The sequence below is a fragment of the Phascolarctos cinereus genome, unplaced genomic scaffold, assembly GCF_003287225.1.
Source record: "Phascolarctos cinereus isolate Bilbo 61053 unplaced genomic scaffold, phaCin_HiC Scaffold_4;HRSCAF=312, whole genome shotgun sequence".
In the NCBI taxonomy this organism is placed as follows: Eukaryota; Metazoa; Chordata; class Mammalia; order Diprotodontia; family Phascolarctidae; genus Phascolarctos; species Phascolarctos cinereus.
Genome location: NW_027555847.1, coordinates 457,673,125 through 457,692,321, shown reverse-complemented (window position 1 = coordinate 457,692,321; position 19,197 = coordinate 457,673,125). Strand labels below are relative to the sequence as shown.

The following is a 19,197-nucleotide window of genomic DNA, read 5'->3' as shown; positions in this document are numbered from 1 at the left end:
CCCTTAGAACCTCGTTGAGTTACTTCCATGTGGCCTTGTCATATTTCTGGAACTCACTTTCTTCATATAATAAAGGACTTAACAGCTGGGGAAAGACATGTCAACAAGTATTTATTAAGTGCTTACCATATGCTGGGTAGAGTGCTAATAAGCATTGGGATCAGTCTGTGCCTTCAAGCAGCTCATATTCAAAGAGGGGAAGACAACACATGAAAGTACAACCCATCCAAGTCACCTTAATCTCTTTTAACACAATTTCCTTGTCTATAAAATGGGATAATACTTGTAATATCTATGGAAGTTGCTGTAAGGAAAATGAATTGTAAACTTTGGAACGCTACAAAATAGCTGTCATGGTACATACCACCACCTCCTACCAGAATCTCAGCAAAAAAAAGAAATAAAGAAACCCCTCCCCCCAAAAAACCCATTATCTCCAAACTATATGAATAATTAAATTATAAAGCCATGCAATATCAAGAGATACCAACATGCCCTTTCAAAAATACATTCAACAAATATTTTGAAAATCTTATGCAGGAAGCTATGCTTGGTGCTGGGAAAATACAAAGTTTATAAAAAACAGACAGGCACTACCTTCGTGGAGGTTATACCTGAATAAGGAGACAAATACAGATAACTACTGCATACAAGATTGACACAGCATATTTAAGTTTGTTGTTCCACAAAGTGCCCAAAGAAGTATGAAAGAGGTAATTTCCAAACAGGGGAGAAGATAGAATTTGACAGGGGATTAGAGTGAGGGAAGGTGAGATAGTATATAACTTAATCAAAAGCACTGAGTGGAAAGAGTACTATTCAGAGCGCAGGTAACAGTCCCACCTGACTGAACTGAAGTAGAGAGATTAAGCTAAAAAGGAAAGCTAGAGACCTCTGAAGACCAGGAAAAAGAGCTGAATTTTAATTCAAAGCCAATATATAGTCACTGAATATCTTTTCTCCCCTCAAAGAATGGCATGAGCAAACATACATTATTAAAGAAGACAGATCAGAGGTATACACTACAGATAATAGTGTACTTAAATTTCTTAGCAAAGCATTCATCAAAGACTGAGCCTATCCTTATGGAAAAGATGGAGACATGACATGGACCAACAGACTCTACATTTTTTTTGATTATGCACCTAATCATTTTAAATTATGTACATTATAAAGCTTACCAAAAAAAAAAGAAACAGAAAATATGAAAAAAATCATCTAAAATTTGAACTTAAGAGTCAGTGAGGGACTATTGGAGCTTAATGAAGTAGGTAACGGGGGTATGGCTATATTTGAGCAGCCCATGATTATCAAGATTAAATCTTGTAGGGTGGGTAGAATACAACTTATGTTCCACACTCTAACTGGGTGACCAGATATAAGAACACCAACTTAAGAAAGACTATATAATCAAGTGGAGTTAGAAATGATTGATCAGTCAGACCCAAAGAACAGACACAGAATGGTAGAACTAGAAAGAAATCAAATTGAAACCTAAACAATTATCTTTTGCAACACCCCCCCCAAGTGATCAACCAGCCCTTGCTTGAAGATGTCCAGTGAGGGGCAGCTAGGTGGTACAGTGGATAAAGCACTAGCCCTGAAGTCAGGAGGACCTCAGTTCAAATCTGGCTTCAGACCAAACACTTGACACTCACTAGCTATGTGACCCCAGGCAAGTCACTTAACCCCAACTGCCTAAAAATTTAAAAAAAAAAAAATAAAATTAAGATGTCCAGTGAGGTCTATGGAGATATCCCATTCTACTTTGCGATACCTTTAATTGTTACAGAGGCTTTCCTTACAAAATCCTTATAAAATTCAAAAATTCCTTAAAAAATCTAAACTTCTGTCCATTGTTCTTACCAACTTCTACCCTCCAGGGTCAAAGTCTTTTTCCTCTTCCAGACTGCAGCCCTGAAAATATCTGAAGATACCTATTATATTTCCCCTTGTCCCTCTAATTCTCTATTCTTTAGGCTGACCTTAAAACAGTCTTCAAAAGGCATGAACTTGAAGCCCTTCACTCTCCCAACTGGCAGTGCTTTCCACCGGGAGATTCTAGTATAACATCATCTTTTCTAAAATAGGATGCCATAAATTGAATATAATCTCAGATATGTGTGGTCTGACTAAGACAAAGTACAAAAAAAATAGTACCACCTTATTCCTGGGTACTCCATGTCCCTTAAAGCAGCACTAAGTTTTCTTGGCTTCCATATCACCCTGTGATTTGCTGAGTTTGTTGCCCCATAATGTGCACCCTCTGTCCCAAATAAAATGTCTAGCCATATCTTCACCATGTTTCTGAACATAAGTGAAGTGATTTTTTTTTCTTTAAACACAAGTGAAGGACTAATATTTAACTCTAAAGTTACCAATGGTCTCCTGCTTGCTAAGTCTGATGGCCTTTCTTCAGCACTCGTCCTTTTTGTCCTCTCTATAGTATCTGAGTTATAAGAGATGGCTCTCTGGGGGAGAGAAGCTAGAGGGGGAAGATCTAGGCCACATAGCAAAAAAAAAAAAAAAAAGCAACAACAACAGTAAGCTCTATGAAATAACACCTCCCACAACTTTACCAAGAACTGGAGCCTCACTCATCTCCATTCTCTCAACTTTGGAGGGCAAAATGGAGCCAACATGTGCCCTTCTTCACTATTGTTGTACTGCTCCGATTCTATGTAATCCTTCATATCATATCAAACATATTGCTAATTCTCAGGACCTCAAGTTGTTCTTCTTAAAATCTAAGTTGCTTGGCAAGTTCCCTGTGTATTTACATTGGTCTTTTTAGACAACCACCCCACTTCCTCACCCACTGGAATTGTTCTCTGTCTTTAGAATTTCATTCCTCCTGGGACAAACAAAAGATCAGACACTACCAGCTTTACTAGCTTTTCCTTTCTTCTCTATTACAAATTCTAAAATAAATGATCATTTTCCTTCAAGATTCCATCAATAACCACCTTGCTACCAGTTCATTCTCCTTTAAGAGGATCAAACTCTCCAGAACATAATTCTCCCTTGCTGATCTCTCCACATGTGGAAAGATTAAATCATCAAGAAAGTAAGACAAGAAATAATTCATTTTCTGAACTGCTTTTGATGAAGTTCTAGCAGATATCTGGATACCTGAAGACCCCCCCATCATCCACATTAAAATACCTTTGTACTAGGTTTATGATCTATTTCCTGAACTCCTTGATGATTTCTGCCATCCTTCCAGTTCAGATGTGGCATTGTCTAATCATTCCACCATAAATTTTAACCCAAATCATTTGCATTATATCTCTTTCCTCTGCATCACTTTCCTGAACTCATCACATAACTATTATGAATACACAATGCTATTCTGCCCTATCTTTTCCCTCCCTATGATACCCCAAATACCCCCCTTTTTCCCTCCTTCAACAAAGATGTATCTTTCCATAGTTAATTTCCAGTTGTATCTCATCCAAGTCTCAGTGAAACCAATGAGGTCTAATTTACCTTTTTGACTTAGAATTTCTAGTTTACCTGGTTTGTCACTAAAACTTTTCTGTAAATTTATGTACAGGGCATCTGAAGCCAGGCATTATTACTAGATCCTTTCTTGGATTTTGAATACTGTGAAATAAGTATCTCTATTGGTATTCTTTTTAAACCATATAGCTGCTCTTTAGACTGGCTACCTTAGTGAATATCCACATTTTTTTTTACTCCCTACTCCCTTTATTTTAAATTTAAAGACCTCTTGATTATATTTGCAAGATTCCTAGAAAATATTTTCTTACTAACCTCTGCTGGGTACCTTCCATTCTTGAACAGATCTTTTAATTTCTATGTTTTTAGCTATAGTACAGAAATCCAAATCCCATTCTCAAATATCTTAACTAGCTGTTCACTTCTCAATTCAAATTTTCTAAGCTGTATTTCCTGCTTTAGATTGACAGTAGTGATGAAAACACTTTCTGTTCTATGAGCTTCAGTTCTAGAGAAAGGCTTTCTTAATCTTTAATAAAGTTTCTTAAGTTCCTTCTTGAAAGTCATGTGTTCCCATGTGAAATTACCAAAAGTAAACACTAACTAACTAGTCTGAAAAGTTTTTGGAGGTTCTTATGTAACATGTTAAATATATGCCCAGGAAGGGATGGTTAAGAAGATCTCTATTATCATCAAGGAAACTGTAAACAGTTGCCTCAGGTAGACTGCCAGCAAGGAGTCACTAACCTCTACTACTCATCTTTTCCCTTTGACCTTTCATTTTTCACCTCAATAGCACACCTACATCCATATCATCATCACTCCTCACCTAATGACTAACTACTTCTTTCTCAGAATGTCCAGCTCCCTCCAACTTGGGAAGACCCTCATATCTGTTTCCTAACTCATATGCAGTGGGTCTTCTATTTGTCCCCCTCAAGGTCAAGATTCTTGCCTTCAAATTCCTTTCCTCCTTTGTTTTCATTGTGAAACCTTTCTTCAGAGCCTCAACATATTAATAATTTGATGTTGAGTTGGATGAAGGGTTTTCATAGAGGGACCCAGGGTTCTGTGCTGGGATTAGTGCTAGTTAACATTTTAAACAGTGACTTAGATAAAGACATAGATTTCATGCTTTTATCAAGTTTACAGATCCCAGCACTGAGGGCCAACAAGTAAATGACAGTCAATTTGAAAAGATCTTGTCCAGTTAGAACTAGAGCTGAATCTATGAAGATGAAGTTTAACAGGGATAACTGTATAGTCTTATGCTGTGATTAAAAACATGAACTTTATAAGTTTAAGATGGAGACAAAACTAGACAATGGCTCATCTGAAAAAATATCTTTTAAAAGTTCTCTTTGTTTTGTTTTAATTTGGAATTTAAATCCATTGGTGGATATAACCAAATTGAGAAGTGAACAAATGGTTAAGACAATGACATATGAGAATGGGTCTTAGATTCCTAGAGCACAGCTAAATTAAACATTTTTATATATAACATAGATCAGAGAAAGGCCTGTACATGAAACTGCAAATCTCTATCACATTCAGCTTGCTTTTCCTTTTATAATAAATCCAACATTAACTTTCAAAGCTATCTTGCTTATCTGTGTTTCTTTTAGGCCTTTCCTTCTGTTCTCTCCTTTATCTAGAGTTCTTTAATGTCCTGCAACTTCAATGAGTCAATGGTATATGGCAGACAAGAATAATAGTGTGAACTGAGGTTGCCTTAATAGAAGCAGAGTTTCCAGGACTATGGATGTGAAAGCCTTGCTGAACATTGTCTTGGTCCACTTCCTGCAATACTATGTTCGATTCTAGACATGTGTAGGAAGAGTGTTGTAACCCTGAGCGTATCAACAGAAGTGAAAGTGAAAAAGCCTCAAGTTCCTGCCATATAAACACTGGTGGAAGGACAGAAAGAGACCTAGAAGGGATATGATGGTGCATACGAATCTGAAGTGCCATCTCATGGGGAAATAATTAGACTCATTCTGCTTAGCCCCAAAGGGAAAAACTAGTAGCAAAAAAATAGAAGTAACAAAAATGAAAATTTATGTTTGAAGAAAATACTTCATAACAATGAGACACAGCCAAAATTAGACTGGACTGCCTCAAGAGGCATGAGATTTCCTTCCTCACTGAAGGTTTTCGAGTAAAGATAGCATGAGCACTTGTTGTAGAGCACTCGCTCTAGAGCAGACTCTTGTTCAAGAATGGATTGGACTAGATAGCTTTTGAAGTTCCTTTTGATTCTGAGATTATGTAATTTTTTAATTCTGTGGAAATTTAGTCTGGCAGCCATACACATATGGCATAAATTTGAAGGGACAGGGGAGGGGGAATAAGATCTAAAAGGAAACCTGTAAGTTGAGGTAGAAGTTAACAAGGGCTTGTCCTAGGACATTGGTAATGGAATGGAGGAAGTGGATTAAGCTATGACAGACATGGAGGTTATCGACTAAATAGAGTCAGAGAAAATCCTAAAGTTACAAATATAGAAGTCTAGATAAATGGAGGTACCACAGATGGAATATACAAAGCTAAGAGGGATAGATCTATGAGGAAAGGTAAAGAGTTCTGTCATAGACATTCTCACCATTATACATACTTCAAGAACACAAAAGGTTTTTTTTGTTGTTGAATTGTTTCAGTTGTGTCTGACTCTCCATGACCCTGTCTGGAGTTTTCTTTACCTTAGTGGTTTGCCATTTTCTTCTCCAGCTCATTTTACACATGAGGAAACAGGGTTAAGTGACTTGTCCAGGGTCACACGGCTAATAAGTATCTGAGACTGGATTTTAACTTAGGTCCTACTAATCCCAGGCCCACCACTCTACCCACTGAACCACCTAGCTGCCCATTACCCGAGTCTAAATGCCTAATCACTGGACTTTACTTCCTTATGAATACCCTGGATGTTTTAAGGCTGAAATTCCTATGTTCTGCTCATATGCTCTTCCCATCCCTGAGAGCTCATCAATAATTTACTGCAATATAGTATAGTGACTAGACTGCTAGACAGAGTCAGCAGTTTGAATCCCATCTCAGACATTTACTAGCTGTGACCCTAGGCGAGTCACTTAACATCTCCAAGTCTTTGTTTCCTCGACTATAAAATGAGGGGGTTAGACGTGACAGCCTCTAAGGTTCCTCCTAGCTCTTAATCTATGATTCTATGACCTATCAAGGTACTCAAGTGCTTGAGGCAGCAAAGCCTTTGGGGTCACTCATGATGTGTGAATCTTTGAAGTTGTTGACTATATGATTACCATGCTGCAAAAGCAAAAGAAAAACCAGGCAGAGTGATAATATATAAGAGAAAGCATATGACTGAGATCCAGCAGAAGTGTAGAAAAAGAAAAGGCAAGATAGTCAATCTTAGGTATGCAAGAATTTCTGACAAGTCACAACCTTGATTAAACCATGGAAAGGAAAAATATGAAAGAAGTTCAGATGATGACAAAGTTCTAATGATGACAAAGAAACTGAGGATTTGTTTCATAATTATGTTAGAGGCCTGTCTTCCTTGCAAATACAAGTTCTAAGGAAAAGCATTTTACATCCTGTATGGTAAGCACATTAGGAGAAACTATGATCAGAGAATATATTCTTACATTTGGTCAAAAATTAAATGAAAAGGCAGAAAGTTGATAGAACACAACTGACTGATTCTAGTACTATTTTCTCTTTGGTGGATTTGTCATGACCAAAAGACATTAGTACATTTTTATCAATAACCTGAAGATAGATACGGCAAGTTTATCTAATCTGCAAATGACAAAACTGGGGTAACAGCTATTATCCGATAATGGAATCAATAACCATTAAGAAGGAGAAATAACACCTTGCCTCTTAAATATTTCTATGAATATGAGCACTCCCGTCAATGATACTGATCACAATCTACTCATCCTAGGAAACACATATCTATGTCCTCCTGTACACCATCCTCAGGGACATCAACCAACGCACTGAGGGTACTTTCTTTAGTTTTCTTGACGTTGCATGGATATCCAATGGAGCACACAGGCTGTTCATTAGTTATGCTTTGCTCTTGTCAAATAATTGTCCACCCTATTGTCTGGAAATATATCTTCTTTACACTGCTTCTCTGGTGCAATTTTGAATGAGTACAACCACTATACATTGTTCCATTGGCTTTTGGAGAATCCTCTACTTTAATTCTTCTGAAACTGATATTCCATGATTTGTAGCCACAAAGCAACAGCTGAAAAATGTTAGTATTAACAAGATGCACTTTTGTTAGTGAGAAGGCCAGGATTATTAAAATCAACCTCTGTCTAGTTTTCCAAAGGCAATTCAGCTTGCCATCTTTCTGCTAAATTTTAGGCCCAGTCTATTACCATGTAGGGAGAGAAAGGGAGACAGAAGGAGGGAGAGGGAAGGAAAGGGGGATAGGGAGGGAGAAAAGGAAAGAGGGGAGAGGGGAAGGAGAAGGGGGTAGAGAAAGAAAAGGGAGGAGGTGGTGGTGGTGGTTGTTCTTACTGCCATTGGTACAGCCTTTGAGAATCCAGAGTTATCTCCATGCCATAAGGAAGCACTAGGACTGAGCCTTTCCATTGTCTTGTATGCAGTATGACTGCATACAAGACAATGGAAAAGCTCATAGTGGGTGTGAGCAAACCATAACAAGAACTTAGAAAGAATAAAAGCAAAAGATGTTTTTATGGAATTACACGACAGGAAAAAAAGATGAATAAGAGCCTAAAACGGTCCACTGGCATACCTTCATGATGTCAAAAGAAAGTGAAGAAGGTCTCTAGCATGTCTGGTGGTTTCCCCCTTTTCCTCCCTTTTCTCTTCCCCCCCCCAACCTCACCGTGGTGAACTTATGGAAGGAAAAGGACAAAAAGGGCAGGGATGGATAGAAGTTGTGATTTGCATTCCTGGAGGGAACTGCTAAGTTGATAAGATTTAAAAAAAAAAACCAAAGATCTATTTGAGTACTGAATCTAGACAACAGCAGCTTTCAACCACTTTTAAATTCTTACTTAGGAGGCCCTGAATGTTCCAGGGCTTAATGCAATTAGCACAATGTCAAATATACATAACAACACCAGGAGTTTCTCACCCTTTATAGGAAATCACTCTTGATTCATGCTTATGCTGGTGATTCATGCTGATTCATGCTTAACACTTAATGTCCAAGGCAATTATCTGAAAATCTATAAAGTACAGAGAAAGTGCTAATTTGCACTGGCAGAGGATGTTTCCTAATCCAGAAGTTCCCTCTATACCAATGAAATTAAAATTTTACTGTCTCTATCTCTTGATATTAATAATCAGAGGATCAAACATGTTATTTTAACTTTCAAGGAATCTTATATGATCTGACATATGCATGATGATTTTCATTTTTATTTCTGCTTGACACTGATTTTGATTTCTGTCCTAAAAAGCAAATTGTCATGGTTAATTTGAAAGTGATTTACCTTGGTAATTGTTTTCTATTAAAATAGAATCAGCTGCATTATTTGTCATGTCATGTGCTTGTCACACAACCAGTGCCTTCTAATTTTACATAAGTATTCGTGATGTAAATGTGAGGCTTCTGTATATTCTATGAACCTTTTTTTGACCTCTCTTGCTTCCTACTCCTGAACTGTATTTGCCACATCTTTTTTCCTGGCCATAGTATATTTAACATATCATTCCCTATGTCCACTTTTGAACTGACATCGATGAGTATCAAAATACACACTGATATAACTTGGAATGTTTTATCAAGTTTTATAGAATTTCTCCACTTCCTCATCCACACCAAGAATAGTCACATAAGTTACAAATATTTTCATGGTATTCTTACTGCAAATTCTTATCATGATCCTTGGAATACAAGATGACCCTATATTCCATGTAATGATATTTCCTGCTGCCCTTGTACACATGATAAAACCAGCTCCTCAAACTCCTTCATTTGTATCTCCAAGGAAAACGTATGTGTAAAGTAACTTTTGTCTCATTTCATTTCATGAGCATCTCAAGATTAATATACTTAGTACTTACCAGTACAAGTGTATTCGTATAAGAAGGATTTAACATTTAAATAAAGCTAACGGCAACCCAATGCAATGTGACAAAATTAAATACGTAATCCCATGCTCAGGGTCCAAAAATCAGCTGTAAGAGTACAGGATTGGGAAGGAGGAAGGGGAAGATAGAGTTAAATAATTTTAATGAAAAATTACCTAGGAGTCTCAGCAGACTGAAAGTTCAACGTAAGGCAGAATATATGGCAAACAAAAAAGCTAGAGATCTTAGGCTGCAGAAACAGAAGCAGTATCTAGAAGACAGGAAGTTATAAATGACTACCTACATCGGGTCAGAACATATCTGAATACTATGGTCTGTTTGGGGTGTGATATTTTAGAAAGCACACTGATAAGCTAAGATTCATACTGAGCAAAGTTAGGGAACTTTGAAACCATGCCACAAGAGCATCAGTTGAAGGCACTGGGGATGTTTAATCTAGAGAATTCTAGAGGATAGGAGGGAAAACATACTAGCTATCTTCAAGTATTTTAAGAATTGTCATGGTGAAAACAGGGATTTTAGACTTTTTCTGTCTGGCCCTGAACAAAAGTACAAAGTACAGAAAAACAGATTTAAATTAGAAGTAAAGAAAAACTTGCTAACAAAACTACCAAAAATGGGATTGACTTGAGAGATAGTGAGTTCCCTCCATAACTAGAGATCTTAAAGAAGAAGCAGCAGCTTCATGGCCACCTGCCTTCCAGTGATTCCAGCTCAGTAATTCAGCCTATAACACTGGAGTAATATTTAGAATATGAAATACTATAGAACAGATTTAATGAGATGGCTTACTCTTCATCTAGGTTTCACAAAGAACTTTCAAAACTTATGACAATACTATACAAGCAATTTTCAAAGTTACGTGTACTTGGAATTCTGTAGAGTCAAACTGCAAGGGAGATTTAGATAAAACTGTAGCCTGTCATATCCTCAAAAGTGTCATCTTCTGACAACAAATTTGTAAGCACTGTACCAAGCACCCCCAAGACGGCTTAACCCAAATTTTTTAAATGGTGAAGAATACTTTATACCCCACCCCCCAAATATCAGGAGTGATATGGAATTACAGGCAAGACATTAAAAAGGAGGTACCAATGGGCCAAAGTGATAATGATACCTAACTGAATGTTCTGAATGCTTCCAACAAGTCAAGACACTGCCAAAAACAATGACGTCTTTACAGAGGATGAAAAAAATTGTGAGCTAGCCACTCTGACTTTTTTTTATCCTATTTCATTTTTAACCCAAAGTTATATTTTACTGCCCTGGATGTTATGTAGCAGTCTATTTTTCATTTCTAAGAAATCTAAAAGGTAAAATCTGGCTGACATTAGGGACTATCAAGAAAGCCATTTTCATGACAAATCCTAGAGTTTCTATTTATCTGGAGCTATGAGCTACACCGTCTAACATTTATACCTATAGTGCAGTATAACAATATACCAAGGATCTGTGACTTGTCAGTGTGTGTGAATGGCCTTTATTGACATAAGACTACAACCTATCCATATAACATAATAGAGAGGTCTTAGAGAATTTCCAGAGGCTAAGAGAGATTAAATGACTTGTTCATGATTACAAAGTGGGTGACCATCAAAGAGGGGTTGTCTTTCTTACCTCAGTCTAATTCCACTTTGTTTTGAAAAACAAATAACCAGTAGATAGAGCACCGGCCCTGGAGTCAGGAAGACCTGAGTTCAAATCCAGTTTCAGACCAGATACTTGACACTTACTAGCTGTGTGACCCTGGGCAAGTCACTTAACCCCAATTGCCCTCACCAAAAAATAGAAAAAGAAAAAAGAAAAACAAATAACCAAATTGTAGAAAAACAAACAGACTGTTAGTAAGAGTTTAAGAGTCTATCTCCTTTGGAAAAGGACCTATATGTACAAAAATATTTATAGCAGCTCTTTTCTGGCGGTAAAGAATTAGAAGTTGAGAGGATGTCCATCAGGAATAGCTGAACAAGTTGTGGTATGTGGTTATGATGGAATACTGTTGTACTATGAGAAATGATGAGCAGGATGCTCTCAGAAAAACCTGGAAAGACCTGCATGGGGTGATGTAAAGGGAAATATACTACGTACAAAATAATAGCAATATTGTAAGATGATCAGCTGTGAATGACTTAGCTATTCTCAGCAATACAATGATCCAAGACAACTCTGAAGGACTTATGAAAAATGCTATCCATCCCCAGAGAAAGAACTGATGATGTCTGAATACAGATTGAAGTATACTTTTTTTTAAATTTATTTTTGAGGGTTTTTTTTCCTTGTCTATAGTTTCTTTCACAACATGATTATTTTGGATACGTTTTGCATTACTACACATATATAACTTATATTGAATTGCTTGCCTTCTCAATGAGGTGAGGATAGAGGAAAGGAGAGAATCTAGAACTCAAAGTTTTAAAAACAAACATTAAAAATTGTTTTTACGTGTAACTGGGGGAAAATAAAGTAAATAAATAAAAGCTTTTTTAAAAAGTCTATTTCCTTTGACTAGAATGTAGGAGCTTTAATGTATAGACCTGTAGCATTTATTTTGGCTGCCCATAGGCCCTTTCTTGCCCCACATTTTGTATGCTTTGCTATTTCTAGATGAAACCTTAATGGTGACTAGACTTTTGGAATATAAATACTACGTTCAATAACTAAGTCTTGATCAGTTTAAGTCACTAAATTATAACTGGTGAAAAGGTATATGTATATATATATATATATACATATATAAAATATACATATATATGGAATGTATGTGTCTCTGATCTTATAAGGCACAAAAGCCCACACAGTGATATCACAGTATTTTAATCAGCATCAACAGCAGAAGCAAAAACATCAATCTTCATCAAAGGACAGTTCTAGTCAGTCAAAAGCAGGATTACCTCTCACTAAAAAAATCTAACATTTCTAAGGAGTCCATCTCACAGGCTCAGGCCAGAGTTCCATTTCTTTTAATCCTAGACTCCAAAAATAAAGCAACAATGGGTGTGAGGACTTAAATACAGAGGAAAGGTAAAAGAGAGTGACTTTAGCAGATCCTATAAACTAAAATGGCGATAAGCTGTTCTGTGACTACAGATGAGAAATAAAACCATTTTTTAAATTAATTTATTTTGATTTATCAACAATCATAAGCTTTTGAGTTTTAAATTTTTCTCCCCCTCCCTTCCCACCTCCCTCCCCAAGATGGCTCACAATATGATACAGGCTATACATATACATTCCTATTAAACATATTTTCACATTAGTGATGTTGTAAGTAAGAATAAGAACCAATTGGAGGGACCACAAGAAAGAGGAAAAAAAACGCAATAGAAGAAAAAATCGCAAATAGTATGCTTTGATCTGCATTCAAACTCCATAGTTCTTTCTTTGGATGTGAATAGCATTTTCCATCATGAGACCTTTGGAGATGTCTTAGATTCTTGTATTACTGAGAAGGGTTAGGTCTATCAATATTAATCACTGCACAACGTGGGTATTACTGTGTACAACATTTTCCTGGTTCTGCTCACTTCACTCAGCATCAGGCCATACAAGTCTTTCTAGGATTTTCTGAAGTCTGCCGGCTCATCATTTTGTATAGCATAATAGTATTCCATTACATTCATACACTACAACTTGTTCAGCCATTCCCCAGTTGATGGGCATCCTCTCAATTTCCAATTCTTGGCCACCACAAAAAGAGCTGCAATAAATATTTTTGTACATGTGGGTCCTTTTCCCATTTGTATAATCTCTTTGGGATATAGCCCTAAAAAGCGCTATTGCTGGGTCAAAGGGTATGTACATTTTTATAGCTCCAAATTGCTCTCCAAAATGGTTGGATCATTTCACAACTCCACCAACAATGCATCAGTGTTCCAATTTTCCCATATTTTCTCCAACATTTATCCTGTTGTAGAGTGTTTTGCATGGTTTGTCATGTTAGCCAATCTGACAGGTGTGATATGGTACCTCAGAGTTGTTTTGATTTGCATTTCCTTAATCAACAGTGATTTAGAGCATTTTTTCATATGACTACAGATGACTTTAATTTCTTCATCTGAGAACTGCCTGTTCATATCCTTTGACCATTTATCAATTGGGGAATGACTTGTATTCTTATATATTTGACTTAATTCTCTACATATTTTAGAAATGAGGCCCTTATCAGAGGGCACTGGTTATAAAAATTCTTTCCCAATTTTCTACTTGGTTGCATTGGCTTTGTTTGTACAAAAACTTTTCAATTTAATGTAATCAAAGTTATCCATTTTGCATTTCATAATGTTCTCTATCTCCTGTTTAGTCATGAATTCTTCTGTTCTCCATAAATCTGATAAGTAAACTATTCCTTGCTCTCCCAGTTTGCTTACTGTATCAGCCTTTATATCTAAATCATGAACCCATTTTGACTTATTTTGGTATGTGGTGTGAGATTTTGGTCTATGCCTAGTTTTGCCATACTCTTTTTCAGTTTTCCCAGCGGATTTTGTCAAATAGTGAGTTCTTAACCCAGAAGCTGGGGTCTTTCGGTAAGCCATTCTCTTGATAGAAGATCATATGTTTAGAGCTGGAGGGGAACTCAGAGGCCAAGTCAACAGACTTTACAGATAAGGAAAATGAAGCACAAACAGGCCAAGTAAGTTGCCCAGAATCATAGAGCTAGTAAATGTCTGACGCAAGATTAGAATGAAGGTCTTCCTGACTCCAAGTCCAGTTCCCTATCCATTATGCCATACTGCCAAAGTCAGAACTAAAATTATCATTACTCAGTCTTTTGGCTATGATCAAATAGGAAAAATATACATTAAAACTAAGTAAAATTTGAATATAATCTAAAAATAAATAATAAAAAAGTGATTACCTGAGGAGAGTCAAAAGGATATCGACTACTAAATTTAAATAGAAGTTGAAATTTCTCCCCTTCATATAAAGTACCTGGTGCACCCTCCATGTCTACAATCCACCTGGAATATAAAAAAAAAAAAGCAAATTAAAATCTTGTTAATCATTTCTTTTCCCTTCATAGAAAATAAGTATCACCATACTACTCAAAAAACAAGGTAGTCAGTTGTCTTTTTACTCTTAGGCAGCTAAGTGACTCAATGCATAGAGCAGAGGGCTCAAGAGTCAGGAAATTGAAATCCAATCTCAGACACTTACTAGCTACGTGACGCTGTGCAAGTCACATCACTTCTTTGTGCCTGTTTCCACATTTGTAAAATGGGAATATAATAGTGCCTCACAGAGTAGTTGTGATCAAATAACAATATGTATAAAGCATTTTGAAAATGTTGAATAAATGCAAGCTATTGTTGAAGTCATAGAAGAAGAAAACTACAGTTTGGGCAACAAAGCAAGACTAATCAGAACAGCAGTGACACGTCATTTTGTATATTAAGGTTTGCAAAACACTCCACATAAACGATCTCACTGGACCTCACAATACGCAGGTACTACAGATATTATCCTCATTTTACAGGAAGGAAGCTGAGGCTCAGAAAGGTTAAGTGACTTTTCCAAGGTCACAATATTTGAAGTAGAATTTGAACCCACATCTTCCCGGCTTCATGTTCAGCTTTGTCCACTACATCTGCCAGATGTACTGTCCTCCTACTTATATTCCCTCATGACCATATGAAGACTCAACCATTACCTCATATTTTCACACAACTATAAAGATGACCATACAGACGGACACTAGATCATTCATCAGATTGGTTTCTGCTAGCACCTCTGCCCTCCTTCTCCAACCCCTCTCTCCTGTTCTCTTTCCCTGACTACCTCAATGTAAGTCTGGATGGATTAGCCCAGTAGGACAGGACTGGACATTTTTCATCTGGAAGGCAATTAAATTTATTAACATTTACATAGAATTTTAAAGTTTACAGAGCCCATTTCATACTTCATTGCATTTGATTTTTACAACTCTGAGGCAGATAAAGGTACAATTATCTCTATTTTAGAGATGTACAAACTACTATAATAAATATAGGAATCACGAAAGAAATAAGGTCACCTTCATACAAGTTATAAAAGTACACATAGATTAGAAGAACAGTAATAAGCAAAATGGAAAAGAAAGGTCTAAGAGATAGGTTCTAGTTCCAAATCTATCACAAACTAAAAGCTAAACCTTGGAGACATTAAAATGTAAACTCTTTAGAAGTCAGGACTATTTTGGCTTTGTCTTTACATTCTCAAACCTAACACAGTGCCTTGCACAAAGTAGGTATTTAATGTCTGAACTGAATTGGCACATTACTATTCTGAGCCCCAATGTTTTCACTTACCTTGTTTATAAGAAAAGCACTTTATAACTTGCAGAGTCTAAATAAATTGTATTATCATCCATAAAGTCAGGGGACTACACGAAAGTCTTTAATGTTCTTTCTAGCACTATGATTTTAAGTCTGGGGAGTATAAGAATTGGCAAAGAAACCATAGCTGCTCTACACCAACCCACCCACCACAGAGCAACAGTGTTCCCTTCAGGGGACAGCGAAGGTGTTCTCTTTCTAAAAACAAACAACTAAGGCACTGTGGCACTTAGGATCAGAATATTCTTTGTCTGAGAATACAGTGGTCACCCAAAAGGAGTTAACTACAAAGGATCTAGCAATTATACTACATACCTGCCTGTTTTGAATAGTGACTTCTTTGAAATAGAATTGTATAAAGAAAAAGCACTGAAGAAGCTAGGAGACCTGTGTTCTATTCTTGGCTTCCTAATTAACTAGCTACATAACCTCAAGCAAGTTATAATCTCTCTATGCCTTAAGTTTCCTCATCCGTAAAATGCAGAGATTAGACTAGATAAATATTTTCTCTAAACTCCTTTCTAGTTCTATGACTTCTATGTCAGAAAAACTTTAGTGACCCTGTGGTTAAAAACAATTACTCTGGCTCCTATAGAAGCCAAGTCTTGAAAAGTTCATACTCTACCCCAGTTCCATAAATTACACCATTTGCTTTAGGGAAACATTAACCTATAGTTTCTTGCAAGTCAAGGTTCTTTAACCTTGAATGCTTCCCACTTGAAGAGTGCTTCTGTGAGAGGACACATAGTACAAACAGTAGTTACTCAATGATACTAAAGTAAAAGTCTTAAGATCTTAAAAAAAGACAACATGTGAACTAAGCAGTGACCAGTGAAAAGAGTAAAAATAGGATCGCTGTCCCCACTCTTCCAACTTGCCAGCAACCTAACCTAGGGGAAGAATCTCTTTAGAAGATTCATCAACTGTAAAAAGAGAGCAGATGTGCTCAAAGGTCCCATCTAACTTTAAAATTCTAATATCCTATAATTAAAACCTCAAGACACTGTTTGAGTGGGCCATCTGCCTTTAGGTTATTAGCCCAATGTTAAAGCTGAAACAATTAAAGGTCCCAGAGATAATGTGACTTTCTCAAGGTCATAACTATTAAGTGGCAGAAAGGGTATTAGAATATACGTCTTCTGCCTCTAGTGAAGTACTGTGCCACACCACTGCTATCTAAGGGCATAGTGCTTTACACAAGTTAAGAACCATAAGATGGCTGTGGGGCATCATATACATATTTCTGTTATATTTTGTAATTTTTATCTGTGCTCAAGATATACACTTAAATTGTCTTCCTTCTCTTAATTTCCATTATTTGTGGAGTTTTTGCAGTTATATTCCAGGGTCAACTGACCAACTGTCTGCTCTATTCTCTTCATTATTATCTGTGACAAGTAGAATCCCATTTTAACAAATGTCTGGTTCTTACAGAAACAAACCAACTTGTGTCTTGCCAAGATGGTTCATGTCCATAGAATTTTGCTGATCAAGTATAATAAATTCCATTAAGTAAAACTCTCATATGAAATGCTGATAAACAATTCCATTTGTTCTTATGATTTTGTTTTGTTTAAATATTTTCTCCTAACTGGTCTTAATGTTACTGAGATATGTGAACAGGTGACTATGCTTTTATGCATGACAAAAACTTTAAAGATAATTTTATTTGATACAGATTAACCAAACTGGCCTATCTAATGCAAGATGTAGATCACTTAATGTCAACACCTGAAGAGCATATTAAAATGCTTTTATTAGAAAAATATTCTTGCAATTAACTTGGCTACTAAAAATAACCTATCAAATGAAGGTTTCAAAAATAAAGTACTTACTGTGTAATTGAATTCTGAACACTCTTTTCATTCAAAGTCATTCCTGGAGGAGGGTCATTTTGCAAAGCCAATAATTCTTTTTGCAGTCGTTTCTAGAAAAGATCAATAGCATTTCAAGTTTTGCATAATCTTCTGTTATATTACATAAGAAATTATAAGTCTCCTAACAAAAAGGATCAGAACTGAATACTGAAATCCCTTATTTAAATGCCTCTCATAATTCATACCTTTACCTCATCTATGTCCTTGAATCTATATTGCTATATGCAATTGCTATAAATTATACTGCTTATGTATTTCTACAACTTATAAGACATTTCCAAACATCTGCACTCATTATAAGTTCTATAACTATACCTTTAAAATTTAAAAATAGCTTATAATTTCCCAGACATGCATAGCTACTATTCTACAACAATCTCATAAGACTGGTATACCTACAGAAGATAGTTAAGAGCTGCTTTTACTGTTTTCCACCAAAATGCTTATTATATGGAACCCTTAGGGAACAAATAATTTCAGATAACTGAGTTTTCAAAAAGCTAAAGGTTTAGGCCTTGAAGTACCAAAACTTTCTATTTGGGGTGGAAGTTAAAATGTTTTATATAATTTTCCTGTTTCCAGATTATTCTCTTCTTCCTTTATACTATTTCACTTGTTGATTTCATCAAGCTCCCACAGAACCAATTATCATCACTATGCTGATGAATCTCAAATCTATTTATCAAGCCCTAACCTCTCTACTGACCTTCAGTCTCACATCTTCAATCACCTATCCCAAAGAGAATATCCTACAGATATCTTAAACTCAACATGCCCAAAACTGAACTCATCTCTTTCCCCAAAAAACTTTTCCCTCCTCCTAACTTCCCTATTACAGTTGAGGGCACTACCATCCTCCCAGTCACCCAGGCTCACAACCTCGATGTCATCTTTGACCTCTCACTCTCTGATAACCAATCTGTTGCCAAGGCCTGTCAATTTTTACCTTTGTAACATCTTTGCATCTTCTTTCCTAACACTGCTGCCACCATCTTGGTGCAGGCCCTCATCACTGGATTATTTCAATAGCCTATTGGTTGGTCTACCTGCCCTAAGCTTCTCCCCACTCTATCAACATGATAAAGAGCAAGTGTGACCATATTACCTCCGTACTCAAACTCCAGTGGCTGTCTCCTTATCACCTCCCAGATGAAATATAACATATCTGGCATTTAAAGCCATTCATAATCTGCTCCATCTTTCCAGTTTTCTTACATCTTGTAAACCGCCCACTACCCCCACACATATATTCTGAGATCCAGTGACATTGTCCTCCCTTCTATTTCTTACACATGACACCATCTCTAAGCTCCAGGCATTTTCGGCAACCAGCTCTCATGCCTGGAATGCTGTTTCCCCTGCCTTCTGGCTTCCTTCTGTCAAGTCTCAGTTAAAATCCCACCATCTAAAGAAAGCCCTACCCAACCCCCTTTCTATGCCCTTCCCTCTGTTGATTTATTTCCAATTTATCCCATATATAGCTC

The 19,197-nt window shown here is 36.6% G+C and overlaps 1 protein-coding gene across 2 annotated transcripts in view; it reads right to left on the bottom strand.

Annotated features, from left to right (window-relative positions):
* UBE2W (ubiquitin conjugating enzyme E2 W) overlaps nt 1-19,197 on the bottom strand; it is an 86,660-nt gene that overhangs the window by 30,066 nt on the left and 37,397 nt on the right. For both annotated transcript variants that reach the window (XM_078153356.1, XM_020971029.2), the window contains exons 2-3: nt 17,672-17,763; nt 14,381-14,483 (exon numbers count right to left, since the gene is read on the bottom strand). In XM_078153356.1, coding sequence (XP_078009482.1) covers nt 14,381-14,483; nt 17,672-17,763 — 195 coding nt within the window. The remainder of the gene's footprint in view (nt 1-14,380; nt 14,484-17,671; nt 17,764-19,197) is intronic.